Genomic DNA, 16778 nt, shown 5'->3' with positions numbered 1-16778 from the left:
TGCATTTGTATAGTTGGGTATCCTGTTTCTATATTGATTAACACATCATGGGCTGTTATGTGGAACATGTCTGTGGTATGCAGGCTAATTTACAAGAACATTACTAGAGTATAACCTTGTTGTTCTTTTTTTTCTTGTTTTTTATACAAAGAAAATCATTTTGATTGTCACTCTAAGGATTGTGCATGTTGTCATGTAGATTTTATTTATTTCTTGTAAGTAGATAATGAAGATTTTCACTGAGCTTTAGTGACATCCACAGTCATTGTTGTGATGTGTCATTGTTGGATTTTAGAACTATGTCAAAATTTGCAATTTTCAAAATTTTATGTTCACATTTATTTTAATTTTAATTTTCTTTTGTCTTTTTCTGTCACTGTTTTTAATTAGTTTCATTTCAATAGAGTTGGTTTATTTAGGCTATTTTTACTAGTTAATGTTTTGATTGAATCTATATTTCACTCTCACTTCTGCCTACACTAACTCCAGTTTATGTGTATGTTGGTGACTTTGGGCTATACTGGTTTGTCTCTAAGAGGATCAAGTATATGCAATATCTCAGGAGCTATCCAGATTTGTGAATGAAACACACACACACACACACACACACACACACACACACACACACACACACACACACCAGTTAATTCTAATATGCCTTGGCTACTTCAAATATAGGGGCCTCCCAAACCTGCCCCATTTTCCCTAGGCACAATGAGTGAAGTAGCCATGGCTACTTACCCATATTCTTACATGGCTCATTAGCTTTAACTCCTGAAGCTCCTATGTCCCTTCCTATCCCACCTCTTCATGGGTATATCTCTTCCTCCCCATGCAACCTAGCCTACACCTGTAAGTGATCTGCCTGACCTTCCTTTGCACAGTCATTGGACACTGACATATTTATCGATAGATCAAAATCAACTGAGAATAAGGAAGAAACATTTGGACAAGCAGATACCAAAATGAATCAGAGCATTAAAACCAACCACCAACGTATGTGTTACACAAAAATTTTTCCTTCTACTCTTTTATCTTACATGCTTCCATATGTTTTCTATAGTCTCGTAGAGGCAATTGATACCATTATTGGTCTGCACAGTAGGTTGGTGGATTCAAAACCTACTCACTCATATATAATCACACATTTTAGAAATTATAAGCCAAGGAACAATATAGAGACAGAATCTACACTACTGATATTTTCTTAAGCTGTCTTACTTTACTGAATACAGGGCTATTTCTTCAATGCAATAGCCATTCCTTCGCGTGATAAGCAGGCTCAATACATCGGGAAGGGAAGACTGCAATTACTAGTAGTTCCTAAGGTTGCAGCTCATTTCTCTACTTTCTTTATTTTCTTCAGATTCCAGACATCATTGCCCATTCTGTCCCTGTTGTTAACAGCCAGGTTCATTGTCCATGCATAGTTCATGATTGTGTAGAGAAATATTTTCCCCACTGGGATCTACTTCTTGGTTCAGCCTGCTTGTGATCATAGTTGCTACTTTCAGAATCTGCAATGGGGTTTTCCCTCATTTAAAATAAAAATAGTAGCAAATTGACTTGAATATGTGATGTCTTAAGAATTTCCTCCCACTGTACTGTATGGATGGGCTGATCAATTCTCTGCCTTCTTTCCACACATTTCCACTGTAGTTCTTTGAGTGGTGAATGATAATTACACATACATTTTTACAGTTATTACTTAATTTACACCATTTACATTCTGATAATATCTATTCTACCCCTTTACTTCAGAGAGGCAATATAATGCATGGGTACCTTCATTCCTGGCAAATTGAGGCTCTGCATGGAAATGGATGTTTTTTTCACTGATGTAGGATATGGAACGCAACCAGTGGAATGGATTTCAAAACAAAAAAATAACAGCGTCATGAACAACTCATGCTACAGGTGCTGGGAGATTGCACCAGGCAAGATTTCCCCAGATCTCTATCAGCACAGAACTGTGTGTGCATGCATGCATGTGCATATGTCCTGTGATATCCCATAAGGGCTAACTCACAATTTAATAATATGTATGCTCTCAATTGAAACATCATTTAAATGTGTTTTATGCTCTTAAGAAAATTTGCTAATCTCTCTCTTTCTCTATGTATACATATATATGATTTCTGAATGGTATTATTAATTTTTCATTATCTATCACCAAATAATAGATAAAATGTTTTATAAATTGTTATGTTTGAGTTTAATAGCAGTCATTAAAATTGTGTTCTTTTAAACCATGAGTAGAAAGTAAGAGTATAATCTTATAATGTTGGATTATGCTTGGTAACCGTGGTTCTATCTTTCCAATGAATTCAAAAAAAGTAATCTTGCCCACAAGGCTGCATATTCTAAGATTATGAAGTCACCTTTCCAATTTACAGTTGTGTCCTGAAATTTTGAGCAAACTTAGAGTATTGTATGTATATACTGTATGTTGTAATTGCTTCTGTTGAAGTTAAAAATGTATTGTTATAGTATATAGAGTACATGCAATAAAGTCTATGATGATATTGTATTCCTAAGCTTTAAGACACTTCCTGTTTTCTTCTCAGTAGCTCTTAAGATTATTGATAATTTAATCCATTTTGATCAGAAGAAAATGGGTGTGTCTAAAATCTGAAACATAACTTGCACAATCAAAGACTGTAATTATGAGATATGATAACTGAAATAATTTTTTTGTTACAAGTTACAATTGGAATCCTGGGAAATTCATTTTTGCTTACCTACTATCTGGTCTACTATCTAAAACACATATTAAAGCCCACAGACTTGATTATCATCCACATACTGGCATCCAATGTCTTGATACTTCTCTCTATTGAAGTGCCCCACATTATGGAAGCTTTAGAGATGAAGCATTTTTTATCTGATGTTGGATGCAGATTAATTTTATACATTAGAAGTGTTGCCCGGACTGTGTCCATTAGCACCACTTGTTTCTTGAGTGTCTTCCAGGCCATCACCATCAGTCACAGTGAATCCTGTTGTAGGGGTCAAAAGGCCAAGGCTGCAAAGTACATTGGTTGCTCTATTTCCCTTCTATGGGTCTTTTCAATGATTATAAATTTCAGTTTCTTTTTGAACATCCTGTTCAAATCTAATAATAAAAACATGACAAGACAACAAGATTTTGTTTACTGTTCCATTCAAGCGAGTGATGAAATTAGTGGCAGGCTCTATGCAGGATTGGTCATGTGTCCTGAAATAATTGTTTCTTTGCTCATTGCCTGGTCCAGTGGCTCCATGATTGTCATTCTGTATCGACACAAGCATAGGGTTCAACACATCCACAGCAGTCAAGTTCACAAGAGAAACTCTCCAGAATCCAGAGCCACCCAGAACATTCTAGTCCTGGTATTTACTTTTCTGGCATTTCATACTGTCTCCTCTGTCTTAAAAGGCTGCATTGCTCTTTTGTATCATCAAAATTTTTTGTTAGTAAATATATCTGGCATTATTTCTCTGTGTTTTCCATCTTTGGGACCCTTTGTTCTTATGAGTCATTACTCTCTTATGCCTAGATTCTGTTTGGTCTGGTTTTTGAATAAAACCTTCTAATCCTATTAAAGCTTTGAATGTTATATTTTACTTTCCCCCCCCTGGCTTATTCTTCATCAAACATCATTACAGAAGCTTAAATCTTATTACCCTGTCTATTTGAAATTTAGTGAAATAAGAACAGAAGTTTTTGTTGGCTTAATAAATAACCTATAAGAACTGATTATATTATTAGGGCCATTGCACTTGTGAGAGTTTTTCCTTTGCTCACTTGATATGCAGATGAGCCAGAGAATCATAGCTGTTTATAAAACTGCTTTTCTTCTGACTTTCATTCTGTTTCCTTCTTTGCTTGGCATTTCTCAGGCATCCTTGGGCAAGAACATTCTAACAAGGATATCTGAAATCATGACTGGGTGTGAACTTTGTATTCATGATGCTCTGCTCTCATATTATTGGATAAAGCCTGCATCAGGGATATAATGGTAATATTTCATCTCTAACCTATTACAGACCTTAATTCACAACAATTGTTTTTGACATGATCTTGACTTTTTTGATGATGTATAATTCAGAAATTTTTTCATCATCAGAAATGTATGGTAAAATTCTTTTGCTTTGGTTCTCCTTTTATGTGGTTTACATCATGAGAATGATAGTTTTATTAAAAAAAGGTATGAATAAATAAACCTTACCATTATAAAAAAACAACTTTGTCTTCTCCCTGATGAGGAATTTTAAACTTATTAATGGCCTATATATTCCCCTTCTGGGCCTATACCATAGAAATATTTTATTTTATCAGTGATCTTTGCTGATCTGTTTATTGTTCCAATGGAACAGAGCCCTCTGACATAAACAAAAGTAGATAAAGCAAATAATTATTTACAGTTTAAATAGGCTATAATTCTATCAATCTGCATAATGGTATCACAAAATATGTAAAAAAAGTATAGATAGATAAATAGATAGGTAGATAGAAAGGGAGATAGGCAGATGATTAAATTAAGACATCCCCCAAACTCAGAAAGAAATGATCACATGTTCTCCTTCATGCAGATTGTATACTGAAATATCTATATGTATATATTCAAAAGAGTAAAAGGATAACTTCAGTATGACATCTATAAAGAAGAATGAGCGGTAGGCAGGTAGACTATCTAGAATATATAAAAGTACATTTACAATATTTATATTTAAATTTCTATATTCAATGTTGTCAATTAATTTTTTTCTGGTAGATTGGTATATAAATAATTGCTACTGAGTGTGTAAAGCACTAACCAGAGTTCTGTGGCTTCATTGCTCCTGAAGTCTATTTTATTGTAGTTTTTAATGGTTTTATTTGTGTGTTCATTACAACAAGGTGATTTTACTTTGAACTAAAATACCACACAAGTTTTCCAAAGATAAGGAGTTTTTCATATAAAGCCATCAGTAAAATTAATGTATAAAAATGGATTGAATAACAGAAACCACTTGATTATTATGATAAATGTCAGAAATTCATTTTCATAATATTCTATTGAAAAAAATTTATTTGCATAAATAGATACTGACTGCAGATTTCCATGATTCTACTTGGTCCAGTTTCTCTGCTTCCATGAAGATCTACATTTTTGTCTTCATTACAAAACTACGATACAACAAAACATAACAAAACACAATATGAAAAGTTAAAATAGCTCTGTGAAGGCCAGGTTTCTGACATCAGGGCTCAGGAGCTGGCCACAGGAGTCTGAGTTTCCAGATCAGCTGCACAGGTGCTTTTCCACTGGGACAAGTGTTAGCCTGGGGTCTAGGTCCAGAGAGGACACAATGGGAGTTCAAGGAGCTCAGAGAGCATGGTATTCTGTGGAAAAGCTTCCTTTCTTGTCCACAGTGAGGACTGGGTCCCTGTCATCAGAACTCAGAATCTGTCCAGAGATAGTTGACAGTCCAGATCAGTTGCACAGGCACCTTTTCACCTGGAACAAATTTGAGCCTGATCTATAGGCCTGCTGAGTGTCCAGCAGGGTTCATGGTGTTCTCTGGAAAAGGATCCTTTATGGCCTAGAGTAAAACCCAGGTCTTTGCCTTTAGGACTCAGGACTTGTGGTCAGAGGGCTGAGCTAACAGAACAGCCTCACAAGAGCTCTACACCAGAGCCCACAATGAAAGAACTGAGTAACTGGCATCAGAACCTACTTCTTTTCCAAAAAGAGCCAAACACCCAGGAGTAATCTCCCTCCTTTGCCATCAGGCCTTCATATCCAAAGAAGAGACAAGCACCAGTCATAAATAAAAGAGATCACCAAATTAAGAAAAAAAATCACTGACAACAAAATGGCAAGATGAAAGCACAAGAATCCTTCAATATTAAACAGAAAACCTGGCAACATTAGAACCCACTTTTCCACATCATCAAGTAGTAGATTTCCCAATACTTCAGAAAACCAAGATTTATACTTAAAATTATACTTCATGATGATGATAGAGATCTTACAGAAGCACATGAATAACTCCCTTAAACAATTATGGGAGAACCAGGAGAAATCACTCAAATAACTAAAGGAATATCAACCAAACAGGTGAAGGCATTAAACTTGGGAAATAAATACAATAAAGAAATCACCAAAAGAGGCAATGCTGGAGTTAGGAAACCTAAGAAAATAATAAAGAGTCATAGATACAAGTATCACAAACAGACCACAAGAAATGAAAGAGAGGATCTCAGGGCCCAAAGATAACATAGAAAACATAGACAAAACAGTTAGAGAAGATACAAATAAAAAAAGCTCCTAACCCAAAATGTCCAGGAGAACCAGGACACAATGAAAAGGATAAACATATGGATAATAGGTGTAGAAGAGGGCAAAGAATATCAGCTAAATGGCACAGTAAATATCATCCTCAAAATCATAAAAGAAAACTTTCCTACCCATAACAATGAAAATACAAGAAGTCTAAATAACTCCCAATATATTCCACCTGAAAAAAATTCATCTCAACACATAATAATAAAAACACTAAAAAAATCCAAAACAAAGAAAGAACACTAAAAGCAGTAAAGGAAAAAGGACTTGTAACATACAAAGGCAGATCAATCAGAATTACACCAGACTTCTCAACAGAGTCTATGAAAACTAGATTTTGGAAAGACATCTTAAAGACTGTAAGATTGTGTAAGAGATCACAAATACCAGCCCAGTTTGCTATATCCAGAAAAATTTCCAATTACTGTTAATGGAAAGACCAAGATATTCCCGGACAAAACCTGATTTATACAATATCTGACCACAAATCCAGCCCTACAAAGGACAATATATTAAAAACCCAACACAAAAAAGAAAAGTACACCATAGGAAAAGCAAGAAAATAACTATGTAAAAAAAACAAAAGAAGAAAGACACAAAAATAACTCAACCTCTGACAACATAAATAACAAGAAACAACAGCCACTAATTTTTAATATCTGTTAACATTAATGGAGTCAATTTTCCAATAAAGAGACATAGATTATCACACTGGATATATAAACATGATCCAGAAATTTTCTGCATATAACAAACTCATCTCAGAGAAAAAGACAGAAACTACATCAGAGTAAAAGCCCAGGCAAAAGACTTTCAAGCAAATGTCCCCCCAAAACAAGCTGGAGAAGCCATTTTAATATTGAATAAAATATATTTTAAACTAAAAGTTATCCAAAATAAGCTTAGAAAGGACACTTTTTTTTCTCATAATGGAAAATATCTATCAGGATGAATTCTCTATCCTGAATACCAATGCTTCAAATACAAGAGCAACCACATTCATAAAAGAAGCCATACCAAAGCTCAAAGCATATATTCCACCATATACTGTAATAGTCAGAAACTTCAACACCCCACTCTCTTCAATGGACAGTTCATAAAAGGAGAAACTGAACAGATACACAACAAAACTATCAGAGATTATGAACCAACTTGAAATAACAGAAAATTATAGATCATTTTATCTTAGAACAAAAGAAGATACCTTCTTCTCAGCACCTCATGGCACCTCTTCCAAAATTCACCACTTAGTCAGTCCCACATAAGAAGACTGAAATACTCCTATGCATTCTATCAGATCACCATGGACTAAGACTGGTCTTTAATAACAACACAGACAACAAAAAGCCCAAATACTCAGGAAACTGAGAAATATGCTAATCAATTATAACATGATTAAGGAAGATAAAAACATTAAAGTTTTTTTTTTTTTTTTTTTTTTTTTAGAATTTAATGCAAATGAAAGGGCAACATACCCAAATTTATGGGATGTAATAAAATAAGTAATAAGAGGAAAACTCATAAATCTGAATATCTCCAAAAAGAAACTGGAGAGAGCTAACAAAATAGCAGCTTGACAGTACAGCTGATAGTTCAAGAACAAAAAGAAGCAGATACACCCAAGAGGAAAAGATGGCAGGAAATAATCAAACTCCCAGCAGAAATCAACCAAATAGAACCAAAGAGAACCATACAAAAATCAACAAAACCAGGAGCTGCTTATTTTAGAAAATCAAGAAGATTGATAAATCCTTATTCAAATTCTCTAGAAGGCGCAGCTATAATATCCAAATTAACAAAATCAGAAATGAAAGAGGAGACTTGAAAACCTGAATGAAATGGAAAAATTATAGACTGATGACAGATACCAAAGTTAAATAATGATCAAATAAACTATCTACCCAATCCCATAACAACAAAAGAAATAGAAGCAGTCACCAAAAACCTTCCCCCATTCAACCCCACCCTCAAACCCCCGAGGATCAGATGGGTTCAGTGCAGAATTTGATCAGACATTCATCGAAGATATAATACTATTACTCTGAAATATTTCAAAAAATAAAGACAGAGGAAACACTACCCTACTTTTTACTCGAAGCCACTATTACGCTCATTCCTAAACCACACAAAGACCCTGCAAGGAAATAGAACTTCAGAACGATTTCCCTCATGAAAATTAATGCAGAAATACTCAAAAAATTCTTGCAAACTGACCTAAGAACACATTAAGATGGTCATCCACCATGATCTAGTAGGCTCATTCCCTGGGATTTAGGGATTGTACAATACACAAAAATCAATCAACATAATCCATTATATAACAATTTCAAAAAAGAAACCACATAATCATCTCACTAGATACTGAGAAAGCATTTGACACAATTAAACACCCTTTCATGTTAAAAGTCTTGGAAAGAGCAGGAATCCAAGGCCCATGCCTAAACATAGTAAAAACAATATAGAGCAAACCAGAAGCAAACATAAAAATGAACAGTGAGAAACTGGAAGCAATCCTAATAAAATCAGGTACTAGATAGGCTGCTCACATCCCATTACCTATTCAATATAGTACTGGAAGTTCTGGCCAGAGCATTTACAAAATAAACGGATGTTAAATGGATATATACATACAAAGATCTCAATAATTGAGAACTCAGGAAATCAAACAATTTCATTAAAAAGGAGGTACCGAATTAAACTAGAATTATCAATGAAGTAATATATAATGGCCAAGAAAGACCTAAAGAAATGCTCAACATCCCTAATTATCAGGGGAAATGCATCCACCAACACTGAGATTCCACCATCACCAGTCAGAAAGGCTATCTTAAAAACTCAGATGACAGCAGATGCTGGTGAGGATGTAGAGAAAGAGAAACACATCTCCACTATTGGTGGGGTTTTAAACTGGTACCACTACTCTTGAAATAAGTCTGGCATTTCCTCAGAAAATTGAATATAGTACTTCCTGAAGATGCAGTTATTCCACTTAAGGTAATATACCCCAAAGATGCTCCTACATTTAATAAGGACACATGCTCTACCAAGTTCATAGCAAACTTATTTATAATAGCCAGAAGCTGCAAAGTACCCAGATGTCCTTCAGTAATGGAATAGGTACAAAAATTGTGGTACATTTACACAATGGAGTGATATTCAGCTACTAGAAAAAATGACATTACAAAATTCCTAGGCAAAAGGATGGTACTAGAGAATAGCATCCTGATTGAAGTAATGCCATGATATGCAGTTACTGATAATTGGATACCAGCCCCAGAAAGCTCTTAATACCCAAGAAATAACTCTCAGACCATATGAAGGACAAAAAGAAGTAAGGCCAACATGTAGAAGCTTCAGTCCTTCTTAGAAAAAAAAAAGTATGTAGCACCCTCTCAGAGTGTCTTACACCTAGACCTTAAACCAGCAGTAATTCACAAGCAAGGAATGTAGCTTTGTGGCAATCCTTGGTATTTAAAAATTATTAGGTTTAATCTTACACACTTAGAAATCTTCAAATATTTCTATGGTATATTTTGTTCTATATGAATGTTATACTAATTGTAACTAGTATTTTTTATGCATAATATCAAACCTTAAAAAAAATCAAGTACTGACCAAAAATATATTCATACAGTTTTATGCAAAAATGCTTTTAAAACATGTACAATATTTTTTAAATAAAGTTTCTTCATAAAAACCCAAATACTTTAATAATGAAGTTGCAAGAGTAAGACCGTTAGAACCCACCATGTTTATTGTATAGAAATCTCAATAACTTTTAAAAAATAATACCATAGTTGGGTACAAAAGCAAACCTTTTGAGAGAAAAACACAACCTTTCTAAAGAAAGTCTATGTTAGAGACACATCAATAAAGTGATCACACTGTGGGAAGAATATAAAAAATGAGGAAGAAAGGAAGTGAGAACAATATCTTTAATGTAACAGAAGATGACACCACTAGAGTAGACAACAGTTGATTAAAGGTGCTCCCAAATATACAAAATGATCTACAGACCAGAAGGAGGTACTGCAAAAATCCATACTGTGCTGAAAATATTGAAAACTTGAGCAGCACAGCATGTGAAGAAAAAATATTTTCTTGTTATGACAAAAAAGTTTTGATAATGATTATATGTCTTAACAAATACAGGTAGTGGATGTCATATCCAAAATTAGCATGTAATTGTTGAAAAAGGTTTATTACTACTTACAATATATCTATTGTGTCCTTACTAGACAAAGGTACTTTTATCTTGTGTCATATGACACACTCTTTGTTTAACCTAAAGCTGATATCTTCTCAAACCATACCCTGCCTTTTAACTCCCTTCATGTAAAGTCCTATAGTAAAGTATCCAAATGTGTTCTAATAACTATTGTCCAAAATGTATTCTTTTGAAATGTTTTGCATTACCTATTTCTCCATGAAACTGTCAACCCGCATGTCACTTTCATGGATTTTCGTGCCCTTTTGTCATTTTCTTATTGAATATTTTCATATATTTAGAGATCAAATCTCTTATTCCTACCACTTCCTTTCCCCCATCCCTTTTATTTCATGAAGATAACACCCATTCCACTCTCCCACTCCTACAATTCCCTGGCATTCTCCTACACTGGGCCATTGAGCTTTAACAGAACCAGAACTTCGTTTTCTATTGATGCCAGACAATACTATTCTCTCCTACGCTTGTGACTGGAGCCATGGGTTTCTCCAAGTTTACTGACTGGGTGATGTTTTAGTCTATGGGAGCTCTGGAGCATCTGTTTGTTAGATATTATTGTTCTTACTATGAGGTTGAAAATCTACAGCTTCTTCAGTCCTTTCTCTTTGTTTTATATTGATTGGCCCTCATGCCCAGTTCAGTGGCAAGCATTATCATCTGTATTGCTGATATTTTTGCAGAGCCTCTCAAAATACATTCATATCAGACTCCTGTCAGCAAGTACTTCTTTGCATCAACAATCCTGACTGCTTTGATCGCTGCATATGGCATAGTTTCCAAGGCACAACAGTCTCTGGATGATTTTTCTTCAGTCCATTCTCCACTCATTTTCCCTGCATTTCCTCCCATGAAAATTTTGTTCTCCCTTCTAAGAAGGACTGAAGCATCACATTTTCTGTCTTGCCTTTTTTTGATCTTTATATTTTCTGTGAATGGTTTCTTTGGTAGTCTCAGCTTTTGGGATGGTATCCACTTATCAGTGAGGGCATGCAATGTGTGGTTTTTTTTTTTTTTTTTGTGAATAGGTTACTTCACTCAGAAAGTTTTCTAGTTCTATTCGTTTGCTTAAGAACTTCATGTCTTTAATGTTTTGATATCTGAGTAGTATTCTATTGAGTAAATGTACCAAAGTTTCTCTATCCACTCCTCTCCTGAAGGGCATCTGGCTTCTTTCATGCTTCTGGTTATTATAAATAAGGCTACTATGAACATGGTGTGGCATGTGTTCTTGTTAGTTGTTGGTGCTTCCCTAGGGTAAATTCCAAGGAATGGTAAAGCTGGGTCCCCTGGCAGTACTATGTTCAATTTTTTTGAAAAACCTCAAGACTGATTTCAAAAGTGGTTGTACCAGCTTATAGTCAAACAAATAATGGAGGAGCATTTCTCTTTCTCTGCATTCTTTCCATAAATTGTAGTTACCTGAGCTTTTGATTTTACCATTCTGACTGGCATAAGATAGAATCGCATGGTTGTTTTGATTTGCATTTCTCTGATAATTAAGGATGTTGAATATCTTTAAGGTGCTTCTTGGGCAGTATAAACCTAATGCATTTAGTGATTTTTGGAAGATTTCATATGAGAATATCTATCACACTCACTTCCTAGTCTTTACACCACCACTGAATCATGTTGCCCATTGCTCAGCAAGCAAGTTATAGAGGTAGCAGCATCTGCAGTGGTTCCATGCTGAGGTCCAGTCAGTAGAGCAGAGGACCAGCCTTATTTAATATTTATCTGTTTCTTTGAGAGCACCATGCCTCAGAATATCTCCATCATGTCTGAACAGGCTGTCTCAAGAATCTGTAAGCTTGAAACCTTCTGGATATGAAGCTGCAATACAGATGTAGTTTCATTATGCTCAACTTCTCTCAGTTTTGGCAATCTTACTTTTCATATTTCTGTGTTCACTTTTTAGAAGCATGTTTTCACAATAATTTTGTATCTAGAAATAATTTGGGCTCTGTAATTTTTATTTTTGCCAGTTCATTACTCTTCATGACTTCAGTGATATTTTAAGATTCTTAGGAATTTTGCTGAAAGACAAGCAGGTCAATACATCTGTTCTTTGGCTTTTTGTCCATATAAAGTTCTCTGTTAAACTGATTTTAGGCAGTTCTTTCAATGAGCATATTGTCCCTTGTGTGTGAATAATTTCAGGGCTCACCATTTGATACTAGATAGCTAATTTGGCCAACATTCTTGAAGAAAATTGTATTGTATTTCTCTCAACTATCTTTCCATTCCATTGCTCTAACGCTCGTTAAAAAGTCTGTCTAGAAATTATCACTAGGACACCCAGAGGGCTCAGCAGTTCAGAGTTCTGACTTTTTTTCCAGAGTTCCTGACTTCAACTTCCAGCAAACACATAGTGGCTTACAACCATCTGTAATAGAATATGGTGCCCTCTTTTTGTGTCTGAAGACAGCAACAGTGTACTCAAAAATATAAAATATTTTTTTCCAAACATTAAGAGGTGAGATATGACTCAGTGGTTAAGAGCATGACTCCTGTTCCAGAAGTCCTGAGATCAATACTCAAAAACCACATGGTGGGTCAAAAACATCTGTAATGTGATTCAGTGTCTTCTAATATATCTGAAGAGAGCTACAAAACACTCATATACATAAAATAAACAAATATTACAAATATTTTAAAAGATATACCAAAGAACAGGAAAATAGGCTAAAATCCCTAAAGGGGAAATATATATCTCCAAAATAAATACAAGATAACACAATCAAAAAAGTAGAGATATTTAGCAAAATAGTCAGCAATCTAAAATTAAAAATAAAACCACCGAAGAAATCACAAAATGTTGCCAATTGGAGATGGACATCCTAGAAAAGAGAACAATAAATATAGACACATACATTACCAACAGAGCAGAAGAGACAGATGAAAATTTTTAGGTATAGAAGTTACCAAAGAAAATATTGACACAACAGTTAAAGAAAATATTATGTGCAAAAAGATCATAAAATAAAACATTCAGGAAATTCAATATACAATGATAGAACAATACCTAAGAATAAAAGAAACAGAAGAGGCTGATGATAGCCAAATCAAAATGCCAAAATACATCTTTAATAAAATAATAAAAAAATTTCCCTAAGCGAAAAAAAGATGGCTATTATTGTTCAGGAAGCCTACAAATCACCAAATAGATTGGACAAATGAATAAATTTTTCCCATCACATATTAATGGAAACACTAAAAATACAAAAAAAGAAAGTACATTAAAATTTTTTAGGAAAAAAAGCTATGTCACAAATTAAAGCAAATCTATTAGAATTACAACAGAACTGTCAACACATACTCTAAAAGTCAAAAGATCTTGGACAAATGTCATTCAAACCCTAAGAGCACATATATCCCAGCCCAGGCTAAAACACCAAGCAAAACTCTCATTCACCATAAATGGAGAAACAAAGATATATCATGACAAAAATTTAAACAGTGTCTTTTCACTAATGCACAACTATAGAAAATAGTAGAAGAAAAACAGCAACACAAAATGAGAAGGTACACCCAAGAAAAACAAAACAAGACGTTAATAATGTCACAGCAAACCCAAGAGAAAAGAACCATAAAAACATAGTACCAAGTATCAAAACAAAAATAACAGGAACCACAATCATTTCTTTAAATATATCCCAACATGAATGGACTCAATTTCCATTAAAAAGATATAGACTAATAGACAGGTTATGTAAACAGGACACAGGATTTTGTTGCAAACTGAAAACACACTTTGGTGACAAAGAGAGAGAGAGTACCTCAGAGTAAAACCTGAAAAAATATTTCCAAGCAAATGGTCCCAAAATACAAGCTGAATTAGACATCCTAATACTCAATAAATTTGACTTTCAACCAAAACTTATCAAATTAGTTGTAGAAGAACATTTCATATGCATTAAGAATAGTACACTAAAAGGATCACTGAATTCTGAACATCTATGCCCCAATGCAAAGACTCCTACAATTGTAAAAAGAACGTTACTAAAAACTTAGAACACAGATTATACCTCACACAATAATAGTGGGAGAAGTCAATACCCCAGTCTTTCCAATGGACAGAATAGCAAAACAGAAAATAAAGATACACAGTAAAAATAACAGAAGTTAAAAAACTAATGGATTTAATGTATCTACAGACCATTTTATCCTAAAACGAGAGAAAATATCTTCATCCAAGCAACTCTTGGTACATTTCCTGAAATTCACCATGTGAATGGACAAAAAACAAGCCTCATTAGATACAAATTAATGAAAATATTTTCTTGCATTCTACAAGAATACTGTGGACTAACGCTCATCTTTTTAAAAAAACTTTAGTTTAAAAAACAAAGATAAAAGAAAGACAATTTAACCATTTTTGCATAAATGTATACAAATACATTTTTGTCAGTGCTTGGCTTTTTTTCTTTTTTTTTAAGGTTTGATACTCTGCATTAAGGTCTTACTAGTTACAATGAACAAAAAGTACATGTAAAACAGGATGTACTCCGGAGTTAGTCAATGTTTTCTTGGTGTGTAAGGATTGAGCATAATGTTTGTTGTTGTTGTTGTTGTTGTTTTGTTTTGTTTTCTTTTTTTCTTGAGCTTCACACAGTCTGTGAGTTGTTTCTGGGGAAGGTCGAGCCTCTGGATTTAGCATCCCACTGTCAGTGACTGCATATTATGTCTGTTCTTTTGAGACTGGGTTATCTCACTCAGGATGATATTCTCTAGATGCAACCATTTTCTTAAGAATTTGGTTAAGTCATTGTTTCTGATGGCTGAGTAGTACTCCATTGTGTAAATGTACCACAAATTTTGTATCCATTCATCTACTGAAGGACATCTGGGTTCTTTCCAGCTTCTGGCTATTATAAATAGAGCTGTTATGAACATTGTGGTGCATTTATCTTTGTTGTATATTGGAGTGTCTCTGGAACGCTCATCTTCAATAACAATAAATCAAAAAAAATTGCGCATCCTCATAGAAACTGAACAACACTTCTCAACTATATCTAGGTCAGGATAGAAATACACCATGAAAATAAAGAATATTAATAATTGAAAGAAAGATGAAGCATAACAGGATAATTCTTAACACTGAGTGCCTTCAATGAGAAATTGGAGAGTCCCTACACTAGTAACTTATCTGAAAATCTAAAACCTCTAGAACAGAAAGAAAAAACACATCCATGAATAATACATACATATATGTTTATGTATATTACATTTCCATGTATATTATTGTAATATCACTCTATACCTTGCAGAAAAATTTTAATGCAGCAACATGACTGGTTTTGAAAGCAATTACATTCAAATATGGTCTACTGTGATCCAATTAGAATGAGATTACTTTAATCCTTCTGAACAGAAGAGGTGAAGGCAGAGGGAGACAGTGAATTTGATGGAACAAGAGGGTAAGATTAGATTGTCAAAGTTACTATGAGAATACACAAACCAATTCAGTGAGATGCCAACATTAATTCAGATTGAATAACTAATCATAGTGTGGAATTTGTCCCACAAAATTATAATTAATTATTTCCTCTGTAGATCAGAAAGCACAAGAATGAATGAGTTTATTCAGGAAGCACTCTCTAATATGACAATAATATTTGGTGAATAAGAATTATATTAATATCCCTAAGAATGATATTGAAAGAAGGAGTGACTTCAAGTTTTGTATTCATGTCCTGGAAACAATTCTGCTGGCTAGATTTCACCATGGTAGAAATTGCTGTGAGGGAGTTTTGTGGAGATAAGAACAGCGAGGTTCCCTTACTTTACAGACAGAAAAAAATGTGCTCATTTTCAATTTTGACGTGATTCTTATAAGGTGTCTAACTGCTTCTTAAACATATTTTCGTCCAATTTCACAGGAGGCAATGACATGCCCAACCCTGCAATCTTCTGTAAAATTCCATGATTTGGCCTGTCATGACCTTAATGTAGAATATATTATAAAAGAGTTCTGAAAATAAGAACTGTGAGCACTTAACCATAGTGGGATACCAGTCTCAACATCCTCTCATTTGTGCTACTATACATTTTAAGATAAAGTTTGTCTTGTACTGTTTATCAACTACTGAAGTTTCCTGATGAATATATTATATAATGTCTAAAGTAATTTATATTTTTAGCTATGTTTAATATGCATTATATCTTATGTATTACACATCTTAGCAATATTAATGTATAAATAGCTATTAGTTTCTGATCTCTAACTTTGAACAATATTC

The 16778-nt window shown here is 34.1% G+C and overlaps 1 protein-coding gene across 1 annotated transcript; it reads left to right on the top strand.

Moving 5' to 3' along the window:
* Positions 1 to 2673: 2673 nt before the first annotated feature.
* LOC308439959 (vomeronasal type-1 receptor 4-like) lies at positions 2674 to 3576 on the top strand (the record flags this gene model as incomplete). Its single annotated transcript, XM_080941895.1, has 1 exon — positions 2674 to 3576. The coding sequence occupies one exon, from the start codon at positions 2674 to 2676 to the stop codon at positions 3574 to 3576; it is 903 nt and encodes a 300-aa protein (XP_080798021.1).
* Between the last annotated feature and the right edge of the window lie 13202 nt (positions 3577 to 16778).

Source organism: Micromys minutus (genome assembly GCF_963924665.1).
Source record: "Micromys minutus genome assembly, chromosome: 30".
In the NCBI taxonomy this organism is placed as follows: domain Eukaryota; kingdom Metazoa; phylum Chordata; class Mammalia; order Rodentia; family Muridae; genus Micromys; species Micromys minutus.
This window is presented reverse-complemented; position numbering and strand designations above follow the sequence as displayed.